At 38.5% G+C, this 24,949-nt stretch overlaps 1 protein-coding gene across 1 annotated transcript in view; it reads right to left on the reverse strand.

Annotated features, from left to right (window-relative positions):
* Positions 1-1,232: 1,232 nt before the first annotated feature.
* The window catches only part of kcnh3 (potassium voltage-gated channel, subfamily H (eag-related), member 3), a 109,676-nt gene continuing 85,959 nt past the window's right edge, over positions 1,233-24,949 (reverse strand). The window contains exons 9-15 of the mRNA XM_079617447.1: positions 20,793-20,992; positions 19,045-19,294; positions 10,177-10,391; positions 5,268-5,524; positions 4,813-4,913; positions 3,694-3,746; positions 1,233-3,291 (exon numbers count right to left, since the gene is read on the reverse strand). Coding sequence (XP_079473573.1) covers positions 2,347-3,291; positions 3,694-3,746; positions 4,813-4,913; positions 5,268-5,524; positions 10,177-10,391; positions 19,045-19,294; positions 20,793-20,992 — 2,021 coding nt within the window. The 3' untranslated portion in view covers positions 1,233-2,346. The remainder of the gene's footprint in view (positions 3,292-3,693; positions 3,747-4,812; positions 4,914-5,267; positions 5,525-10,176; positions 10,392-19,044; positions 19,295-20,792; positions 20,993-24,949) is intronic.

Consider the following 24,949-nt stretch of genomic DNA (forward strand, 5'->3'; position numbering starts at 1 on the left):
AATCACATGGTGGTGAGAAACTAATAGAGTACGAGGTGTTTCTGCTTCCATGGCCACCAGCTGCAAGAATCATCTGTGAGGTTCCTCACGGGAGTCTGTTCTTCTCAGGATAGCAGGTAGATAAATACATACATACATCAAATCATTAAATAAATAGATCAGTGAAATAAAAGTGCAGTGCTTTTTACTGATACACGACCAAAAGCTTTTGAGAAATATTGTGAACACTAAAAAATGGGGAGCGATATAAGATTTCTTTTCATATATATATTATGAGAAGGCACGCTGGCAGGATGGCTAAAGCTGAGTGTATGTGTTTATTTCAGTTCATTAGGTGTCATGCCAAGCTCTCGGGACCCTGCATGGGCTGCCCAGCATATGGCATGCCATCCCCTGTCATAGTCTGACCGCTAAATATAATTACTGTTTCGCATTTTACAATGACGCAGTTTCACCTTTTTGATCTGCTTGTGGTATTGAGATTATTGTCTTGTTTAAAGGAGATTGGAGTAACTTGGGCAATAGAACATGACTTGTTAGGCTATTACATGCTACAATGCTTTGCATGTCATCCATGGTTGGTCACTGGGTCATAAATGAACACTTGCCAAGTGCAAATGTAAGTAAACTGGCTTCGGCAAGTAAATGAAATGACCAGATGGCTGGTAATTCTGTGGCGAACAGGACGAGGTCGAGGGACGTGAGAGATACGAGACCGGTGTGTCTCACAGGTGTCGTTCATTATTAATCACGCCACCGGCCTCGCGCCGTTCTCTCACGTCCCTCGACCCCGTCCTGTTCGCCACAAATTATTTTAGCAATTTTAACATATACATGATTAAATTACAATGCAAGACTGATTTTTTTTTTTAACAACTGCAAGTGAGAAATTGAACTTTTAACTAAACGGGAAATATACCATCAAAAATGTTTTTTATTTAGTTTTTATTGTCATAGCTCCAGAAATGAGGTGGCACACTTGTGACATTTATACCACTGAAATGAAACAAGAAAGGCAATGTTTTTTTCCTTCTTCTTTTTCTTGGGGATGGGTGGCGTTTCACGAGAGTTTGGCTTAATTGTGATGCTGTGAACACATAATGTCCTGCGCTAATTGCTCCAACTATTCAAGGGACAAATGGCTAAATAAATCCATTGTGATAGAGAATTATATATATATATATATGTATAATATATATATATACATATATATATATATATATATATATATATATATAAATAATATAGTTTCGTGGCTGGTAAAAAAATATTTATAGCATGAATCAATTACCACATAATTTTAGACACTGGTTGTATATATGTGCGTGTGAGCGAAGTATTACACTTTCTGCTTACTCTAAATCATACTCGTTTTGACTGAATATAATGAAGAAATCTATAAACTGACCAAACTTTTCTGAAGTGGAGGAAAGGCATTTCCCAAGGTCTTCATTCTGACTAAATATGCAACTCATGGTTCTGGCTAGTGAATGTGTTAACTGGCCTAAGACAGCCTGGAGGAAACAAATGAATTATTATGGTGCTAATATGACAGCTTCATTCATATACCAAGTCTAAAAATTTAAATATAAACTTGTTTCATAAGGTGGGAAATTCTTAGAGTAAAAACATTATTTTGGTAATACAGAGATAAGAAACACCACCTGACAATTCCTGTATTCTGTGCATGATTAGTGCACAGACATGCAAGTTTGTCAGTGCACTTTCACTTATGTTATATTAAATGACCGCAGCGGGATCCTCGCAGTTTGGATCACCATGCTCTGTGATGACTATGGTGCCTGTGAAGGCCCTATAAAGCCTTTAGAAGAGAAACTTCATTTTGTGCTCAGAGGAGAGTGACTGGCTGGTATCAAGTACTGAGGTGCCGTTTCAAATCATAGTGAGCAGCCTCACTGTATTCTGACATTTTTCATTGGTAGCATTCTTGTGTGGTTTTGTTTTATGTAACAATTGGGACAATCCTGGATGAAACTTTTTTTTACTGATTCACAATGCATTCTGAGATATCTTATCCATGATGCATAAATGCAATGGTGACTTAGACTTAAATCCTTACAAGACCACATCATTTTAGCTGTCTACTATTTGGAAAAGGTGTAAGTGTCATGCATATGATGGCTAAAAATGCGGTCTAGCTAGGCAGCTCACTAGGGTTCGGAACAGATCCACAATGTGTCCAATTACGAGTGTCATCCTGTAGAAACAGCAATCAGTGTTGTCTGTTATTCAGAATGTAGGTGTGTTGGGGTAATTGCTGTTGGCCCACTTCATCCCTCCATTATTTGCGAAGTCAACTAGTTGTAGTATTCATCTTTCAGTCACTCACAGTGGCGGTCCCTCTTCATCTATGAAGCTGATATGCTCTGTGGTAGGCCTCCCTCCTGCTGCCCACTCTTGCATCTCAAACTCTAACTGAGGAGGTCCCGACCTGGGGTTCTGCGGGGACCAGGAAGTGCCGAAAGAGGCCTGGGTTTCTGGCAGGGAGTCCAGGGAGCAGAGCAAGGGTGGGGATGTGTGTGGACAAGGAGGAGAGGTGTGTGGACAAGAAGGAGGAGTGCATGACCGTTGCTGAATCCGAGGAGCGGTGTCAGCAGAGGAAGGGGACGAGGGAAATGGGTTGATCCCCAGCCTGTGGTCACCAGGGGAGTTATTGATCGAGGATGGTGCCGAGCAATGAGAGGGTGGTGGAGGTGGGGTGTCCTGTGAGGGGGGTCTAGGCAGCAAACCTCTGCTGTGACTGGCAGGTCGGTGAGGCCCCTGGCAGGGAGAGCAGGAAGTAGAATGGGAGTGGAAAGAAGGAAGCGAGGAAGAAAAGGTTAGAGATGGAGATGAGGGGTGACTGGTCTGCGGTGGCTGGGTCGGAGCTACCTGGCCGCCTGGCCCCTCCGTTTGGGCTGTCACTGGAGAAAGGAGAACTGGCAGGGAAGGTCCCCTCAAACAGCCTGCTGGAAACACCTGAGCGTGTACTTGGTGTCTCTGAGGTGGGCTGGTGGGTATGAGGCAGCTGGGCAAGCCAATGCTTCCAGTTTCTGCGCTGTCCAATAGTAAGCATGTAGCCCTGAGTTGTGCAGACAGTGGGGCTGTGGGCGAAAGAGATGGTGGTGTGGATATTGTTGGACCACTGCTACTGCTGGGAGACGGAGGTATCGTTGGACTGATGGCTGTTAGGAGGGGTTGAGATCCAATGACAAGCAAGGGCCGGAGGAGACGCGTCATTTCCTGTAGCTCTTTGCTCAGCTGAGAGACTTGCTGGGATAGACTAGTCATCTGTGAATGAGATCAGTGGAATGTGAGCTATGGAAGAGATGGTTCTGGCTACAAAATCTGATTGGATGTTCTTCATTCAAAGCTGTTCCTGCACATCAGTTCAGTTCAATAGTAATGCCCCAACAGTTAGAATAAACTACATTAAACAACAGTGTGATTCTGATTGGTCAATCGCAACAATTTATTTATAGCTTTGCTAGTTGCTTGTCTTTCGTATCTCTCTGCGGTCTCAAAATAAATCATTCAGGCCTTCTTCAGGTCTCTGACCAATACTCTGATTCAAATGAGCTGTTCTCTACTAGCTCTGCAGTCATTTTAAACACATTTTTTGTTTAAAAATGTTTTAGATTTATGTTGAATAGAATTTGATTTATTTTGATTCAATGTGCTTGATTCAATTACCTCCTCGCTCAGTTTGGTGATGCTCTGCTTGGTCTCTAGCTGCTCCTGGTTCACTGCACACAAAACGGGGGAAGTTTAGATTTGTTCATATATTGAGTTTGTTGTAGTGATTAAGCATATTTTTAGGTGAGAGGATTGGATGGATGAAGAAAAGTTCACTGTAACACGGACCATTTTCTGACCATCTCACGCTGCAATCTGATTGGTTGGCCTAGTGTAATTTCTCTGAGGCCCTGTTTACACCTGGTATTAAGATGTGTTTTGGTCGATCAGAACACAATTGGACGACGCTAAATACAGGTTTCCAGGAGAAAACGCATTCGACCAGATTGCTTTCGTAGTGTATATGCTCATGTGATCCAATTTTTTCAAATAGCCAAGAAAAAAGACATCCAACTGATCTGAACGCGAAAACATTATGGGAAGCGTGCTAGCCAGACGGGATTTAGACTTTATGGGCTGGAGACCCAAGTTTGGTTTGAAGACAAAAAAAACATACCAAGCAATGTTGAGAATGTTCTCTCAACTTTCCTGATTTCTAACACGCACTCACTGTGTTCGGCGTGGTCTTGCGTCTGTCAGAGCAGTAACGAAAGCAGGCACGTGTATGTGTAAATTCTGTGAGCTTATTTTGTCCATTAGCCAAAACCTGTCCAAATTTGTCCAAAACCCATTACATTTACCTGCCCATAGACCCTCCCCTTGAAGAAATCAGGACAGAAGTGGTTGACAGTAGACAAAATAGACAAATTAAAACACCAGGTGTAAACAGGGGCTGAGTCAGGGTGCACCAGAATTCAAGTTGTTTGTAAATTTCCCATGCTGTTACAATGGATTCTGAGGAAGAATTAATAGCTGATATATAGTATATCCCTGTGCAACAAAATATTCTGCTTTGCTTTGAGGTTTATATCCAATTTCAGATGTACCAGCCCTGTGGATGTGTTAAAAAGGGTTAAAAAATAGTTGCCAACTTTACATATTGGTCAGATGGTCCCTTCCTGTCTAAGTGGGCGGTTCTTGGCTAGAATAAGCTGCAGAATAAGTCTATTTTTGGAAGTGTCACTTCACAATATTTCCTTCCAGAAATCGCATTCTGTCTTGTAGATGTGTTTGTACCTGGGGAAGGGGACGGGGGGCCGCTCTGAGGTAGGCTGGGACCGAACTCAAACCTTTGTGTTGAGCTGGAATTGCTTTCTGTCTCTATGCCGTCCACAAACCTGCAGAGACATTAGGGGGGGGGGGAAATCCACTGTTGTTCATGTGCAGCAGATCAAGGACTGGCAAGAGATTTAAGCAGTTTGGTTAAATGCATGATCATATCAATGTCTACATGTAAAATGCCTATATAAAAAATGGATTCCTTTGGTTTCAGCTCACTAAATTGCAGCTTTAGGTAAGCTCTGATTTCTTAGTGTGAAATTGAAGAGCTAATCACTAGAGCAAGCAGCGATTCCACCAAAACTGGTTGCCATGGTAGCTGGATACTTCTTCTAAATTATGAATATATAAAGTTCTTATGAGAGCCACCAGAGGGCAACAGCTCATTGAGAATGTGATATGTGTATGTGTACCTGGGGCTGAGTTCTGGAGGGGCGCTGCTGAAACTGACCACAGGTATCTGGAGTGTGGCGGGTCGCGTGTGCTCTGATGGAGGGCGGAAGGGGCGAGGGGGGAGGAGTGGCGATCGCAGTGGGGAGTTGAGGCCCCGGGTCAGGCGCAGAGGAGACCGTGGGGCTCTTGACACGGAGTTCTGCTCTTCATCATTCTCCTCGTCCTCACGGATAGCAGGAAGTTTCTTCACCAGACCGCCGTTGCTTTCCCAGTCCAGCTGAGAGAGACAGAGCAGGATTAATAATGCTGTTGTCTATATAATGCAGTGGATACACGTCTTTGACCAACAGAAGTGCGTTTGATGATTAGAGCTTGGGTGATAGCACTTTACTATAGTATTTGTGAGGCAGCACTGTATTTATGTTCCGATCTGCTTTTTTTCTTTTTCTTCTTTTGCAAAATTTTCTGTGAGGTCACATTATATTAATCAAAAGTGACAGTAAATACATTTATAATGTTATAAAAAGTGTCTGTTTCAAATCAATACAAATCAACATATTAGCATTATTTCTGAAGGATCAAGTGACACTGAAGACTGTAGTAATGACTGCTGAAAATTCAGCTTTGCCGACACAGGAATAAATTATATGCAGGAATCGAAGTAATTCAAAGGAACGCTATTACTGCTTTCGAACAAATAAATGCAGCCTGGGTGAGCATAAGATTTCTTTCAAAATCATGAAAAGTAGTGTATGTATATTACAGTTTAAAAAACTTCCATTCTTAGTCTGGTTGGCCCTCTCTCTTGCATGTATTTGCACACTAAACTATGATCTTACTATCTATTTAGCCATATATAATCACTTTTACACAGTCATGATGCTGTGCCATTGTGTTGAACCCGTTACCTCCAACATTAACACCAATTTACTGCTGCTTTGCAAGCATTAATATTTCCATTTGAATAGTCAAATCTAGTTATTTAAGAACAGTTTTTTTTTTATAAAACCAGTCTTGGTCCTCAATAGCATGTAATTACAAAAATGATTTTCAAATGGGTAGTAAAGGGTCATGACCAGTGCGTGGCAGAATAACACAGCCTGTTGATTATTCTTGTCCTCTCTTACATGTTTGTCAACCTCTAGCTCAACTCTCTGCAGATTTTTCCATTGAGGAACCTCAATTGGTTTCCCCCCAGAAAAAAAACATTCCTCTTTACAGAAGCTCAAATTGATTTCGATTTCTACGTTGTTAAACTCTCTCAGCACTGCATGTTCTTAGACTGCCATAAAAAGGATGACTGCAAGCAGCGGTATCCTGCGGCACCGCAAAAGAGGTTGCAGAGAGGGGAGGCGGCACTGTTTATTTTTGTTTTGTCAAAACACATAAAAGATTGTGTCAATCACAGTCCTTCGCTATTGGATGGCAACACACACAGTCCTCATCCCTGTATTGCTAACTACTTCATCACATATCCAGGGAGGAAAGAGGCTGAAAAATAACAAAATTCAAGCTTATCTTAATTAAAATGAACATGGTTCCATTCGTCTCCCCCGTCCCTATCTTTCCATCCCTCCGTTGACTGAAATCTCTCCATCTTTATCCGCAACCCCCCTCCCGTTCTCCGCAACCTGCCTCTCTCTTTCTTCGCATCTTGTCCCCCCCCCCCCCCCCTGTTCCTCTCATGATCTCCACCCCCACACTCCATCTGCAGTCCCACACCCCACCTAAAGCAGGATTTATTTTTAGCCATCTCCTTCCAATCTTAGTAACACAGACCCCAGTGGCACAAGAGGAGTCTGTGTGCATGTGTGTAAGATGCTTAAATTGGTTTCTACAGAAGTTTTCACTTTCTTTCCCTCCCCTTCTCTCTAGAGAGACAGAAGGAGAAGGTGTTTATAATTAGGCATTTCCATGTCCCTCGAGTCACCAAATTCCGTCAATCACGGCTAAGTATAACCAGAGTGAGAGGAAAGAATGCATTGCCTTTCTCCTCCAAAGCCCTACTGCACACGCACTTATATATGTGCTTTATGGGGACTCTCCATAGGGGTTATGGTTTTTATACTGTACCAACTGCGTATTCAATCCCCTACAATAAACCAACCATTTTTTGATTAATTAAAAAAGAAAAAAAAAAGTTGGATTTTTTTTAAAGCTATTTGGTGTACGAGGACATGGGAAGAAACATGTTTATATTGTGATACCAATGTCATGATGATACACATTTGTGTCCTCACTCCTCATAAACCATTTATAGGCTAAAAGAACACGCACACACAGAGATAGTAATAGGAATGCTTCCCCAATAATCACACTTCTATTCTCACCAGCTCTGCAATTGTGGAAATGTATGTGTGAGAGTGTGTTCATTAGTATTCTGTGTGCGTTCTGGGGTTGCACACGTGTGAAATGAGCATCGATGCTGATCCGTTATGTGTCATGGCACAAACAAACTTGATTTTTATATTTTCTGATGGAAATGAAGTGATTGCATATGCGAAAGTCACTGCCAAGATGTTAAGCTATTGTTGCTGGCTGCCGGGACATTTCTATGCGGTTGCTAAGGTGTTCTGAGAAGCATTTAGCGCATTGTTATGCAGCTGCTAGGGTGTTGTCGGTGGTCTTTTAGGTCAAACAAGTCCCTTGATATTGCTTGGTGAAAACTGTATATCCGACGAACACCTCTTGTCAACAACCCACACGATTTGAGGTAGGTCATTTGAGGTAAGGTTGAAGTGTCTTTTATAGTATGTTTACTGGCCACTCCACCAACCAACAGTAATGAATTTCTCTTTTCTCTCTTACTTGATCTCAAACACAGCGATATCTTTCTACATGTGACACCTTGCAGAAGCAGCACTGCAGGAAAAAGTGAAAAGGAGAGAAATGAGGCACCTCTCCCCCCGCCTCGTGCCTCTCGCTTCAGAGCTATTTTTATCTGCCAGGATCCAATCTTAGCTCGAGGCGTGGGGGACCCAGCCAACGCGGAGTCCCCGCCTTCCCTCTGTGCTATTCTTAGTATCAGCACACACTCCAAACAGCAGCCTGCTGCTATTCCTGTCCTTGCAAGTTACACTCAAGGCTGGGAAAACGTGTGTGTTTGCGTGAGGGCGCATGAGAGAGGTCTCGTGCACATACATGTGCATGCTGAAGATGAGGGCGGTAGCGGCTTTTTCCAAGTCAGGGAAAGGACACTGACTTCAAGAATGTGCCAAAGAAAGTAAAGATGCCAAAGACAGCAGATGAGGAACCATATTGTATTCTGCTGGTTGTGGATGTGGGTAATGCAGCGTTACACACACATACCTCCTGTCTGTAGGTCACGAGTCATGAATTCATTGAGTAACTCTGCACTCTACATGCACAAAATCACTATGGTCAACTGGGCTTGTGGAAGTGGAATTAATTTTTTGGTGTGTTTTTATTCATATTTTAAAAAAGTGACTTGTTCACACGAACACAAATGTTCTGCCTAAAAATGCAGATTTTCGCTTGAGATATGTCTGTTCAAAACAATGCATTAAAAATAGCAGGCGGTCTGAATGAACATGCTAATTTGGATGCTTATAGACCTTAAGCGCTAGAGAAACAAGTGTGCACTTTACAATAATATTTATTGTAAAGTTAACGAAAGTTATGAGAATTGTAATGTTTAAAGCAAATGTCTTGATGTCAGTAGAACGGGAAGATTTTAAATCAAGCCGTTCATTCATAAATACGTAAGATGGACAACGAACGCAGCGCTGAAAAGAGGCGGACTACAAGCAGAAATAGAGCGGTTACCCCGGTTACTATGGTACACAAGCAACGCCATGCAACTTTCTCTTTCTAATTCGTTTGTCGTGGAGAAGTCAAACAGTATTTACACTATAAACCAGCCATTGAGATTTTTGTATTCGCTGTGGTGTTTATCAAACAACACCAAATACAGGAGTACAGAAACAAGAGACAGTCATTTAGCTAATCATTTAGCGACAGTTATTTAGCATTTAGAGACAGCCATTTAGCAAAATCGTCTGTTCATGAGCGTCACCTTAACATTTAGCAGCAATGTAATTATATTCTCTAATGCAAGAAAAACACATCTAATGAAAAAAGTCTCTTTCTTATCAGATTTTGTTATGCAGAGACAAAAAAACAACAATCTTGAATTTTTCTCTAGAAATCTATAAGAAATACTCTCAAACTGCTCAAATTTGTCAAGATACCAAATTCTGCAATCAAAAGTCAGAGATCACATTATAAACTCAAACACTTCTCATCAAATTCCTCCAAGACAAGTTTATCTGAGATATACCATCTAAATTTAAAGAATCGTTCACCCAAATATGAAATTTGGACTATCCTTTACTCAACCACATGTCGTCTTTTGCAGAAAGCAATTTTGATAAATATCCATAACCAAACTGTTATGGCTACCACTACTTTCCATTGTATGGATTTTTTCTAAAAATATCTTATTTTATACAGTATTAAACAAAGTCGTACAAGTTTGGAACAACATGAGGGTGATGACAATTATTCATTTATACATCCCTATTTATAGCTCTATATTCTTATTATATATAACGTGTTTCTATTTTATGATAAAAATCTGAAGCAAAATTGATACAGCAGAGAATATGAACCATAATACATGTTCATGAAGGTGACTGTATTATGTTTGTCTATTTGAATGATGCACTATTTATAGGACTCATATCAGCTCCACAGCACAACCGTACAATACTGATAATCCAATCCTAGGCAATGTATCGACTCCTGACCTGTACTTTCGAGGTAATTGCCTCAGTCCCTCATGCACATGATTCAGGCTAAAAAAAGCTCTATTGTATGCACACACTCCTTGACCTTTACAGTCATGTGTGTAGAATCGAAGGATTGTCGCCCTTTGCCCCGTCATGTGTGCTTGCAAGCATCACTCACGTCAATTCCACTGCCCTCCCGCAGGTTATAGGTGAGATCGTGCTGAATTTCGCTGACAAATTTCTGGGCGTATTCAGGATAGAGGCGCAGCACCTCTCGCAGTCCTTTCAGGCTGATGTACTGCAGGTCGCAATATGTCAGAGCTTTCACGTTTGCGTTGGTCTTGATCACCTGCTCTTTTGTCAGCGAGTCCGAGCCGATCAGGTCCCCTTTTCCTATTTGAGAAAAGCATATATAAATTAATTTGTTAGTGTATTTAATTTTAGTTAACAAACTTATCCTTTGGAATAGAATATATTGTTGCCGTATCGATATTGGCCAAAATATTTTGTTTTATAATCATCTCCTCTGTGTTTATTGTACTCAATAGGTCAATATTGGAATAATATATTTTTTCCCACTTTGAACCGTAAAAATGTCTATTCTAGGTTTTTAAATGGCTAAAATGCTAAATGAACATTTTGCAGCTCTTGCAGTTGTAACAAGTATATTTTAATGTGATGTGGTTCTGATGTGGCTTAAATAGGCATTGTCATGTAACATTCCTAAGTCCGCAATCAAAGTTGCATATGCATCTTGCCAATATATTGTGTAAATGTGTAGAGACAAGTAGACAAAAAAAGCTAAGAATGTCAATCAAATTTAAATGCTTAAAGTTTCTATTCTAGGTTTGAAAAAGACTCAGGAGGGCCACATAAGGCAGCATAGAGGCTAAAAATATGTTCTGGTTTGGTGCAATGGGACTGTGAAAGCAGTGACAAATTCTGAAGTGTGCTGAAGTGTCAAAGCAGTGCATTCTGGGAAGGCACACAGTGGAGGCAACTGAGTTCAGCAGCACTAGGAGAGAGATTGGTGGTGGTCCATATGTCCTTCCTTCAAGTAAGCAGGTGTGGTAATGATGCATGTGCCGCGTGTGTGTATGTTTGCATGTTTCTACTGTCATGTTTACAAAAACATATCTCGCCTCTAAGATAACATGTCAGAGCCCAATTACAGCATATTGTTTTAAATTTTCTTATTCGGCTGGCCAAAGCAGTTTTCTCTCTCATTCTCTATCTTTTTGTTGCTCTTTTACCCCTTGTTCTCTTCTGCTTCCCCATGCGAGTACCGTAAACATTATTATTATTATTATTTATCATTATTTGGTTTTGTTTTTGGTTTGTGTGCAACACGTTGGTTGTTTTGATTGATGTGGATATTGTAAAAATATTAAATAATAATAAAAATAAAAAATATATACACACACTATATATATATATATTTTTTTTAAAATTATTATTTAATATTTTTAAAGTAAATCGGGAGCACAGACCACAAATGCACAGTATATTTTGTCTTTTTTTCATACCGTTACAGCAGAATACAAAGAAAAAAAGAAAAAGAAAACCAGGAGGAAAAGAACCAAGCGTTACGATATTCTTCTGACGCCTGAAAATAAAACGAAGCAAATTCAGTCAAACTGGCTGATGAGGATTATTTGTAGAGCAACCATATGATTTGAAATGATTTGTTTTAGACTTTTTGAGTGGAAGTTCCCCAAACCGGAAGATGGATACAGCCATGTTATATTAGGTATCCAAGATCTATATTATAATTATTATTGGTTGCTTTGGTCTCTACAAGACCTCATTAGAGAGCCAAAAGCATGCATGAATCACAGGACCTGTCACTGACGGTAATTATTGACTGCGCTTTAAAAGGTCAGTTGGAAATGGGGTCAAAGTTGAAATTGTTTGAACTTTGACCTCCATGTTATAGAGCTTTACTAGCATGCATTGCAGCATTAAGAAATAGACTGTAGCTAACGCTTCAATCCACAGAGTTCAATGCATCAGGCAACATTGAAGTCAGTCATGTGACAGGCCCTTAACAAGAATCTCGCTCCAACTTTTTGCTTCCTCCTTCCCCTGTCTTTATATATTTGCATTGTACTCTTTCTTTCTGATTCAGTCTCTCGTTCTCCTCACAGCCCAGACAGACTGTAGCTCTACAGTGCAATAACAAGTGTAATCTCATTGTGAGGTGACATGAGTCTAGGTGGAGGAAGCCATTTCATATCACAACTTTAATTAAGACAATCACTCCCACTCCAACTGCAGCTCAGGGACGTCTGCGTGTGTATATATTGGTCTGGTTCTGAGAATAAGTGTTTATTGCTGTCTGTCTTGACTAATCATTCGCTTGCATTTCATGCTTCATTTTTTATCAGTCATTGCCAATTTGCTCTGTCTCCGTTTATGACCCCCCCTCCCTCTCTCTCTCTCTCTCTCTCTCTCTCTCTCTCTCTCTCTCTCTTTCTTTTTTCTTTTTCTCTTGCTGTCTGTTTTCCTGGCTGTCTATCTGTTTGTCTCTTATTCTCCCTCTCTCCAGTATTCTCCAGAGCCCCCTGTGAATCCCCGGGTCAAGCTGTCAGATCGATAACGCCACAGGAAAGTGCCATTACTTTGCATGTGTGCAGGTGGTGGTGTGTTTTCAACATCAAACGCACATCCTCCAAACAGTGTCTGAGTGAACATGCATTTATGTGAGCATTCATTCACAGCACTGCATTTCATCTTCATTTTGAAGACAATAGTCCAATCATACACACAAATTTATGATCCATGTATTTGAAATTGGAATTTGGAATACAGTTTTATAAAAAAACTTAATGTGATGCATGTCAGTCATACATAAATGAAACAAGTAAGATTTTTGTAATAGTGCTAATAACCTGAATGTGTTTTAAATACAAAGTAATCAGGTTTATAATCATCATAAATAAATCCAATTTTCTATTTCTATCTCTAATTGCTTGTTCCAAAACTAACAATGTAAATAATTAGTTTTTATATTAATGCATTTAGTTGTTTTCACGATGAACAGATCTATGCTGATTCCAAACTATTTGAATAAATGCAAATTAAATTGCTCGTTTCATGACTGACAAATGTGCATCGCATTAAGATTATTAGTTAATTTTAAAACTGTGTAAATCAAATGGATAAAACATTTTTTGTGTGATTAAAGATACAATATGTCATTTTTTTCACTGCTAGGGGTCGCTAACCTCTTACAATAACAAAGGTGTAGGTTGATCACGCAAAATTTCTTGCAGAATTATGGAACTTGTCGTCAAGCCGATGGATCTAATAATGTTTATGGATGAGTGAATACATTGATGTTTTTATCATGACTGTGGTAAGAAGCAGGGCGCGATTGCTAATGAGAGACAGATATCAGCGCCACACGCGAGTCCCGCGGATATAAAGGAATAAGGACATTTAATTCTACCAAACTACCCGCAAGTGCTGAATTACTACTCACACAGGTCAGTTTATTAGACGAATGAAACTTGTGAGGTAACGCAGCGCTGTTTCACTTGGTCTAACGTTACACTATCACACTAAACTGCATTTGAGTGTGTTGAAAGTTATAATGTTATTCTATGTGTTAGTTTGTCTGTATGAGACTAGCAGGAAGCTAGATCAACATTAGAATAACATACAGATCATATTCTAACATTTCATCATGTTGAGCTATATAACATTGATTAGTTTTATGTACATTTGCTCACCTGTCTAATAAAGTACATGTAAGAGCGGCATCTCTGTCAAGTCAAAGTTTGTCGTCTCGAAAACGCTATGCAGATATTGATCCTCATTTAAGTTCCCAAAGTCTGCTTGCCATGGTCCATAATGTTTGATAATCCAAGACGTTACGCACTACGCAGTTGTCCACGTCTGTCTCCATGGTTACTAAGGCAGAACGACCAGCTAGAAACCAGGGATAACGCGGATATTACGTCAATGACAGGCGACAAGTGAACAGGGATTCCGGGACGGGCAATTATTTAAAATCTTCACACTGTGCAAGTGATTTTGGGATATTTTATTACAAAATTCTTACATATTGTACCTTTAAAATTTTAAAGGTTTCAAATGTAGGCCTAAATATGGGTTATATATATTATGGTCTAACACTGTAACAAAACTGGAAGTGTAAGATTTATATATGACATTATTATATGTCATATATAATGACATATAATGTCATAGCATCATGACATTGGCATCATGGCATCATGTAAATGCTGTCTATGTAGGATGCTTTGGAACAGTTCTAGTGCGCAGAGTGGAGGAAGTGTGTCTTGATGTGTTTATTCCCTCTTACAGCATGTTCCTTTTCTCATTCCTTGATTCAGTCCCTCCTACATTATTTTCCATGTGTGCTGAGATCTATGGCTCTTGCCTTCATGTGTCAGCCTGTATTAATAGTCAAAGTACATTAATAAGGCATTAGCCATCAATTATTAAGTGTGTGAGAGAGAGAGATGGATGTGGCCTAGCAGCACGCCAATATTTGATTTGATCAGAGCAATAGAGTCCAGGCGTTTGGAGATAAAGAGAGAGACACACACACACACACACTCAAACACGAACCTTTAGCTCAGCGAGAGCTCGGCTCATCGTTTATTGTGACCTTTTGAGAGCCTTTATCTCCAGATTAACTGTAGGCACTGTATGACAAATAGTTTATTTATGATGGGAAAACTGTAAACATCTGATTTTTTTTTTTTTTTTTGGTCTGAAGCAGCATTTAAGGCACCATGTAAATAAATGTAATATATAAATACTGCTTGCTATCTTCTACATATCGCATAATCTAGTACAAATCATTATCCTTTTTCCAACAACTATGGTCCAACTGGTCCATGCTCAGATAAAAGAAGAAAAACATAATATAACAGAATACAGAAAGGATGTGTTCATGAAATCCAGTCTTAATACCCTCAAAGGCAAACAGACGATGTCTGAGACAGTGCTGCATTGATATTACATCTCAAACAGGACAGCAATTGCCCATAACATTCATTGGCCCCTACGGTCTGATGCATCACATAAAATAAGGATTATGAAAACAATCCTTGGATTATGAAGAAATGAAGGAGGTTCTCCTTGTGTGCACATGTAAGAAAAACCCCAAACTCATACTGTATATGGCAGCAACAAACATTGTACAGGTTTCAAATCTAAAATATCTATTAATTTGACATTTGCATCATCTGCAAGACAAAACCTTATTGGTTTTGAAGGTACGGAGCCCCACACGACACGTGGGAAAAAATATATATACATCGTGGCCACAAATTAACAATTTGTTCTCACAACTTACTAATACTTCAGCATGTTTTACTAATTAGTTTCCTCATTTTAAGTACTGTAAATCGTGCACACAATATAATTATTTGTCCCCTCGTTTTACTAAATCATGGCCATGTTGTAATAATTTGTTCCCTTGTTTTAGTTAAATCAAACTAAAATGAGGGAACTAATTAAGTCCTGGGAAACAAATTCTTAATCCGTTGCCACGATTGAACTCAAATGAGTGTACAAATTCTTAATTCGTATATCCTTTTGTTTTTGTTTTTTTGTCCACATGTCGTGCAGGGCTTTGTAGAAACGAAATAGTATATAATGACAAAATTCATTTTTGGGTGCACCATTTCCTTTAAAGAAAAAAAAGTGCATATGTAAATATGTATTTTAGCTATCATTCACATTTAGGTAGGAGCTTATTATGAAGATCCCTACTGTTATTGGCCGAAGGCAGTTTCGCCTGCTGTTATCATACTTGTAGAAGCTTCCCAGCAGGATTTTTGAAGGGCCTTTAAGCTATGTACATTTCCCATGAATACTTGCAGATGAATCAGAAAGGTAAGTTTTATTAAATTATACATAAACAGAATCTATTTATGACAATAATTGCCATTTAAAATAAAACCACAAGCTTTTCTTTTCCTTTTTTTTCAGTTTGCTTTTGTTTACATGCTTTCTTTTCCTATCATTCCTATTATGTATGTGTTTTTATTATTATGTTTTTATTTATGGGATTGAAGCGAATTGATTAGCGCTGCATGACATTGAAAGGTCCTATGTAAATTCATAATTGCAAGCCATTAAGGATATCAGCAAAGGCATTTTATCACTGATGTATGTATCTGTTGTGACTATTTTCAGAGCCATATATTTTTTTTAATCTGTTTTCAATTCAGACGTTATTTCACAATTTTAGCAATGTGTTACATTAATAAAACATGAAGCATGAAGATTTTTTTGTTAATGAAATCATACAATTTTAATATAGACTGGGGCTAGTTGTCACTAGAATATCACTGCATAAATGCTTTTCTCCAGCAGGCATTATCTGTGTTGGGTTCAAATCTAATCTAAACTAATCTAATATAGTTAAAAATTGATAGTTATATGAATCATATCTTAATAATAATATCTAAATGTATTATTCTCAAATCCCTGCCAATACATTACAGGTTTTATAGGGCTCGGCATGTGTTAAATGAACTGTATATTTTTTGCATTTCAGCCTAATTGAAAGTTTTAATGTTTAGCTAGTAAACGTCATATCAGGGTGCATTGTGTAATATCACTAGATTTGCAGAAGAAAGAAGAAATTTACGCTGATGTTATTTCTGATTCTATTGTTATTTGTTATTGTTAAAAAGCAACTTGCAGGGTGGTTTTTCCAGCAACCATTAGGCTAAGTGACACATAGGTCACAAAATCATGCATCCTCATGGTTTCACATCTGGGCTGCCTGGCCAGCTCATTAAGCACTACAATACCATAAAAAGCACTGACCTTTTCTAGTGCTATGCTGTAATATTCACACATTTCCAAAATTTAAACAGAAAATATCTCTGTTGACTCACGCTTGACTCAAATTCGAATGGCTATACTAGATCTGCCTGCAGATATGCACGTTATGCTGTAGTGTTATGTTTGTGTGTCAACGTTTTCCTTCACATAAACTTTAAAGTACAGGACTGGAGAGAATGTTAGTAATGCGAATGTAAGTGTGGGAACTACAGACACTGACTGTGCATGGAATAGCAATCACAGACTCAAGTACATGTGAGCTGGATTTCTAATGTCTCTTATGGCATGAAAGCACAAGGCAACATCAGGATGCAGGCTTCATATTTCAACCAGCTATTGGCGAAGGACGCTCTTAGGTCAGTCAATTGTTTAAAAGCAACATATAGCTCATGGGTGAAAAAGAGGAATTTGTAGGTATCAGATGCTGTTATGAAAGCTGCCAACAAAGAAATATTTTTTAAGGGATCATAGTAATCCAAAAGGTAGGCAAAATTATTCTGCCTTCTAAGATATCTTGTGTTGGCTAAAGCGGCAATCTCAGAATGCATTACCATGAGCTCAGTGAAAAAATCCTTTCAAGGTGCCGGACCAGTCGAGAAACAGAGATTATAAATGTTTCATTTAATACCTAAATCATAGATACAAAATGTCTGTTTTTTATGCTCTATAGACGAGTACTGTGTTGTTAGCTTGTTAACGTTTTGGAGCCGAAGCTTCTGCACTTTGTGCTAAGAGCATTTTGTGTGATGAACATGTTAGTAATTTAGCATTATTGTTGGGCATGTGCAGTTCATTTTAATATTTTGTTAATTCCATGTTTGATTTTAATGCTATTTGGATGATAAAAAAAAAAATTGTGTTGTAAAATTTACATCCTGAAATAAAATCTTTGATAATTTAGGTCGATCTCTTATGATGTTTCATTTCAGTTAGAAGGTTGCCTTTAGATGGGGTCACATTAGCGACATTTCAGCATAATTGCACGGCAAAAAGGTCCATTGTCAATAGTGTAGCAATACATGGACACACAGAATGCCATTTCAAACCAAGCATCTTTCTGTTGGTCAACATGACAAATTCGCTTGACCAACTTCCGAGCAAAATCTGCACGTGGAACTTTTTTACCCTTACTTTAAACAGATTCATATTGAAATTACTTTATTCTGACTGAATACAGAATACAAAAACAGTAAATGTGACCGCACCTTTAGAAGGTAGTTGCCTAGGCAGGCGGCTCTCTAGATTTTGGAACTGAGCTTGTATGTTTTGGCATGTCATGTAAGAAACCGTACATTTCCACATCATCAACAGTAGCTGAATCTCACAGATAATGTATGCATTAATATGCATAACAAAGGAAGACAATTAATGAGAAAATGAAGCCAATGCGCCGATTGTGCCTGTGTAAAGGGGGGAGGGGATAGTTAATGTTTAATAGACTTGAAAATTATATGGGAATCCTCCGTCGAAACAATGAGAACTACAGATAGTGGGAGGATGAGATGCGCTGAGCAAGTGAGTTTGTTTGATGAGGTGCTTTAAAATAGTCATTATTTAGCTCATTTATAATGTCTGAGTTGTGTCATAAATGATACAATGATATTAATGGATAGTATGTGTGCGTGTGTGGGCAGTTTTTATTGTATTGGCCTGTCTCAATCTCATAGAGGAAGCACAATTAATAGTGACAGGTAGGAGAAATTTAAATGGGTTTTGAAATTGCTGTGAAATTATAATATAAAGGCCAGCTTGCCTGACACCCAGAAATATCTTTGCACTATAGCTGTAGTGTTACAAATGACATTTGAGTCTGAATGTAATTGTTTTGTTATAATTTCAAAGATTTTACCTGGTTACCACTTTTATTAAATAAGTACTTATAAAATGTGTGTATTTTTAGCGCCACTAGTGGCACCAAATGGAGTTGCATTCCGTTTATTTGAGCAGGCAGACTTGTTTGAAACTTGTTTAAAATGCAATTCTTGTTAAACAGTTCAAAAGAACATTTGGGCGTCATCTATTAAAAACAAGAATTTCTTCAACACAACCAAATTTCTGCACAAATCTTTCCTTACATCATTATGTGAATAGTCACAGTGGTCACAATGTTTTTTTGTTTTGTTTTTGGTACAATTTACACAAAACAAACATTGTGCTCTTGTTTCCTCATTGAGGCCGGTTGTGTGTATATAATGTTTGTGTGTAATCTCACCCAGTATAGCCAGCACAGTGTTGTCCTTAAGCACTTCCATGGAGCCCGAGCAGACAAAGTATATGGCTTGCAGAGCGTCACCCTGGCGAATAAGGAACTCCCCAGGAGCACAGAAAGAAGTTTTGATGATGAGCGACAGAGAGCGCAGACACCCTCGACTGGCCGATTCAAACAGAGGCAGCTGCAGCAGCTCTTTATTCAGGTGCATGGCAATGTCAGCCCGCAGTTCATCTGGGAAGTCCTTCAGAAGCTGGGAAAGGACAGATATTTTATTTGAAAAATACACATACTTCTCATTCTTAAAAAGCTTTTTTTTTTTTATTATCAAAAAACAACTGCAGCAAAGAAACTGTAGATCAGTCTTCTACTTGGACTTTAATGGGATATTACATTGGGTATCAAAGCAGAGAGAGTGGGTTATGTGTTATGTGACGAGTGTTTTGAATTGGACTCATTAAATACATTGTGAGTGTAAGATGAGAGGCGGGTGGAAAGAGAAAATAAAGCAAATGATAAAAGAGATGAGGGATTGTGAAACGGAATGAGAGATAGTAAGAGAGCATGGTGAAGTGAAAAATGAACAGAAAAGGATAATACGCTCTAATCTTAGACAGATGCATCAAATCACATAATTAATATCAAGAAGCCTAATAATATGCAATGCGGATTGGAACCAACTGTTTGCATAGAGAAGCTAAAGATTGCATGCAATATAATACTATATTCTATACTAAAGATTGAGCTTTTGCCGTTGCTGCACCAAAACTTTGGAAAAGCCTACCTGTTTTTATTAGAACTGCCTCTACACTGCATGAGTTTAAAGCAAAACTCAAAACCTATCATTTTTCTTTGGCTTACAATTGTAGCTTTGTGCTGTGTCTGGTCTGTTCTGTCTTCTGTCCTGTAATTTATGTTGTACATGGTGTTAAATGCCGATGTTATCTGACATAGTGTACAGCACCTTGGTCAACAACTATTGTTTTTAGTGGTGCTATATAAATAAAGTTGAGTTGAGTTGAGTACTATGAGCATGATATTTCATTCCAAGTGTTTATTAGTTTTTCTATATTTTTAAATGCTACAGGTCAATGGGAGATCCAGCATTTCCTATTAAGAAGCGTAACATTCACATAGAGAAATTATGAATGCAAAATGCATTCTTCGTAAATGTTAACATGAAGTCATGGAATATTGAATTAATTGTGCTTATTGCCTTGAAACAAGTGCACTTCAGAAGAGGCATCTTCCACAAATATAGTACATTTCAAGGTCATCATTCCTTACAATTCCAATTTAATATTTATTCATTTTATATACATTTAATTTTGATGTTTATCTGATGTTTATTGCTAGACAATTTCACACAAAATTTTAAATAAAAATTGTTGAACTTTGGCAACAGAACAACGGCAAACCCATAACTTGTACAATAGTTTGTCTTCCTGAGATCATCAAACATTTCTAAATGTTAATTAACTCTTTCACTAAGTGTTCTACTAAATCTACTAAAAAGATGTCCGTACTCTTGGCATCCAGAAACCAAGAAAACCCAAGGGTTCAATGAGTAGATAAGAACAGCAGCTCTCATACAGCTACATCTTCAAAAAAGACTTCCTTCACATATAACACCCACATGACTGCACACCCTGTCCACACTCATAGTAAAATTATTTATAAATTCTGAACTTGTTTTGACAATGTATTCATGTGTTGCGCACAGATTATTGAAAGTTCTTTAAAAGTCCTACCTCGCTGACATCGATACCGTTGTTGACAGACCACGTCGTCTGAAAGCACTCCAGCATGCGCTGCGCGAGAGCCTTGGGCAGCCGATGCACGCGGATGAAGTCTTTGAGGTCTTTGGTTCGAGTGTGATAGAGCGAGCGCCGTGAGTACATCCGCTGGATAATGGCCGTCACGTTACCGAAGACCGCGGCATGCATGAGTGCTGGTGGGAGACATACAACAAACAAACATTTCAGGTGATTTTTTGTAATGATTTTTAACCATGACATTTGGTGTGTCCAAAATTGTGGACTGTCTGAGTAGGTAGTACATTTGAATTTGAACTTACTTTGATACCGTTAAAAAAGTATGTTCTATATAGAATAAATGTGTGTAGTATGAATGTAATACGGACGTACTACATCCGCCATGTTGTCACTTTGTAAAGAAACACTATGCACCTACAGTATATACTGAACATGTAATAAGCATGCGCATGACGTAACCGGTTTCACAAATTTGCATTTTTGTAGTTTACACAGAGACGATATCGTTATTGTTTTCAAAAGTTTGTTTTCAGGCCTCCAAATCAGCATTGTCATGTAAATGAATGGCCAAAATGTATTTATAGTTAAAAACACTATATAAATCGGTCATATAAATTGCCCCAAAGGCAGATTGCCATTTACACGTGGTGTTTATTACGCCTAGCTAAGAAAATAGAAAAAACATTAATCTGTTGCAATGGACAGTCATTCACCTGTTGTGCATCAGAATACATTCATGTTTATGCCACAAATGTAATCTCCAATCTTTGTGGACAAAGTGTAGAAACTGTGTTTCAGTGTAGGTTTAGAGTTGACAAAACCCTGCAAATCCATCTTGATTTATAATCAATATAAACCTTGTATTCTGTCAACTCAGGGTTTGATCCAGAGTTTATGATTAACTCAGAAGCACTTGGGCAGAGGCTATTTACACTAACTCCACCCAATGATGTCTGGTTGGGCCAGACAAAGTTATGGAAGACACTGGCTCATCAAAAGTACCAAAAAGGTAAGTTTAGACGCAAATCGACCCGAGGTTCGAATCCGCCTTTTGCAAAACTTGCTCTACTGCCTTTTCCCATCACATATCGGAAAGGCATTTATTTTCATTTAGTCATATAGTGAGAAAGTTTTAGCATCTTGCTCCAGCCTGTTTTCTTTCTATTGTTTATCTCATTGTCAGTGGACAGCATGCTGGTTTGCAGCTCAATCCGTTTTGTTCATCTTTTCAGTGTTTCCTTTCCTCTGCATATATTCTGTTCAGCGTTACTACTTTCACTTCACCACCAAACTCTTGTCTGTATCATCTATTTATTTAACATCGTGAACTTTGCCAACATGAGTGTAAACAATCAAGAAGGACTGGAGAGTACTCATGAAGCGCTAATTGAAGTCTACATAAATTGTTGCGGAAATTGCACGCTGCTCTTCTGTTTGAGAACTGTGCTCAGAGTAAGTGGCTGCACCTGGGTTATGTGCCTTTTGAGTGCTTGGATGATGTTTGTGCTGAAATCCATGAAAATCTTCAAATAGGGGCAAATATAGCTACAACATTAATTTGAGCTCTTAAATCCTGGTTCAATCCCCTGATTCCGGTAGCAAGGACAAATGAGTTATCTTGCTGAATTGTTCCTCCAATACAGCAGTGATATTATATGAAGACTTTTTCTTTATTCTCGAGATCCAATTTATTCTTGAATTTCTATTTATTCTTGAGTCTCAAACTGTGCAGCCAGTATGAAATCAAACATACTTAAACAAGTGGTATCCACATCAAATTTATCACGCTATACTCTTACTCATTTCTTTCTATTTTTATTTCTCTGAATGAATTTTAGAATAAATTTTTAAAGGGACAGTTCACTTTAAAAAAAAATAATTTTATCATAATTGACTCACCCTCAAATTGTTCTAAACCTGTATGACTTTCTATCTTCAATGGAACATAAAATAATATATTTGGATAGCTGTTTTTTTCTCCATTCAATGAAAATCAGTTGGGTTCATCTTTTGTCCCTATTGAATTTCATTGTATGGACCAATAAAACACATTAAATATTGTTTAAAGTCATCTTTTGATCTTTGCATGTTTTACATCTTCAAGGTTTAGAACAACATAAGGTATGAAACAGAGAAGCTATGATAGTCTTTTCTTCCCTATTACGATGTATATCAGAGTAAATCTAAATAATTAATAATAATAATAATAAATATAGCTGCAAGCAGCAATTATCGGGGCCAAACGCAAAGAAGACAATAGGACATGCCAACATGGCTGGGAGTGTCAGACCAACTGCAACAATGACATTTAAAGATGATTTTAAGCAAAATGGCTGAAAAATCATATATACAGTAACTAAAGATATGATTTAATGGATTATCAAGACACATACCTAGTTTTGTAACGGTACACCAATACATTCGTAAAGTGTTGCATTTAATAGCATGATATTATATTGTAATTAATGGCAATGTATAATAAATATAGCTGCAAGCAGCAATTATCGTTTTGTTCTATTATAGCACCACCAAGTGGCACAGTTCCACCACTTTAAAAAATATATATGTTTTCAGAGTGACCCCATACATGTGTGTGTGTCAAATTTGGTGAAAATATCTAATTTTGTTTTGGAGTTATAGACATTTGTTTAAATACACAAAAAATGACCCACACCTGACAATATTTTGTCATTTGGGCATTAGCATTCAGCCAACGACCTATGTTTCCTTACTACGGTGGTTTCGTCTCGATTGGTCTAATGGTTTCGAAGATATTGGCAAATAATTTTAAGCACTAAATCACAACGCTACACAAACCGTATGGCGAAACCTAGCATGCTTGATATGATATGATTGATTCAGGAACCTAAGGAGATGACCCCCGTGAAAATAAGTCAACCACACCTAGTGCATTTTAAATTAAATTTTTACCACTAGGTGGTGCTGGTTTGAAACTTCTCAGGCTCATTCAGGGCATCATACTGATGACCCATACCGAGTTTCATAACAATACAATCATCCATTCATAAAATACAGCATTTTGGTTCAAAATTCATAATTGGCCAACCCCTAAAATGGTCAATATGGTCTGTCGACTCGGCATGACGCTCTGAACCTAATGAGACCACTTTTATGATTTTTGGACAAACCGTTCAGAAGTTATAAGCAAAAATAGCAATTTTTTCGTATCTCCGGGCCAGTAGGTGGCGCTGCCCTGAAACGCAGAATGTTGCCTCAGGTCTTACTTGTGATTAGATGTACCAAGTTTGGTCTGAACACGATAAAGTGTTGCAGAGATACAGCCTTAAGTCTGTTTTTCCAAGTACTACATAAAACTAGTTCGTGCAGTATTCAAGAACGGTTACATTTTGGTGAAAATCGAAGCAACGACCTAGGAGGTGATTGAAAAAGTAGGTTTTTCTGAGATTTTGAATTGTCATGACGGAAAATTCCGAAACAATCAAATCGTTTCTAGCCCCTATGGTTCAAAAGTTATTAGCATAAACATGAGTGCAACTTTGGACAGTTGGTGGCGCTAGAAGGATGGAGTTAGAGACTCCAAATTTGCTATGGTGACAGTTCAGACTGTCCTCTATCAGTGTGCCACATTTCATAACTTTCCCGCAAGCGATTCTATGGGCTGCCATATGGTGCTTTTCCACTGCATGGTACGGTACGGTTCGGTACGGCACGGCACGCTTGACTTCCAGAGCGGAAGAAAAATAATAAGAACACCAATGATTTCAATAGGTGCCTCTGCACCTTCGGTGCTTGGCCCCTAAAAACAAAAATTGTCTTTTAATTCCATGTTGATTTTAAGTCTAAAGGTGATGATACACAAGGCAACTTTTTGAGGTAAGTTGCTGGGCAATGTTGCCATCAACGGGCAACCAGGTCCCCAGATGGGACCGATCTAAATGATCCAGATAGAAATTTATTGCCCATTTTAAATGGGAAAGTGCCCAAGCAACAATCGCTCGGCAAGATTACCCAGCTACATTGCTTAAAAAGTTGCCCTGTGTATCATCACCTTAAGGTAAGAAAGCTAAACCAAGCCATAAAAACCAACCTTAGCCAGCTTAAGCTATGAAAGTGCATACTCTGAGAAATATTTCCTCTGGGTTGAGTGGTGG

This window comes from Phoxinus phoxinus, assembly GCF_949152265.1.
Source record: "Phoxinus phoxinus genome assembly, chromosome: 7".
In the NCBI taxonomy this organism is placed as follows: Eukaryota; Metazoa; Chordata; class Actinopteri; order Cypriniformes; family Leuciscidae; genus Phoxinus; species Phoxinus phoxinus.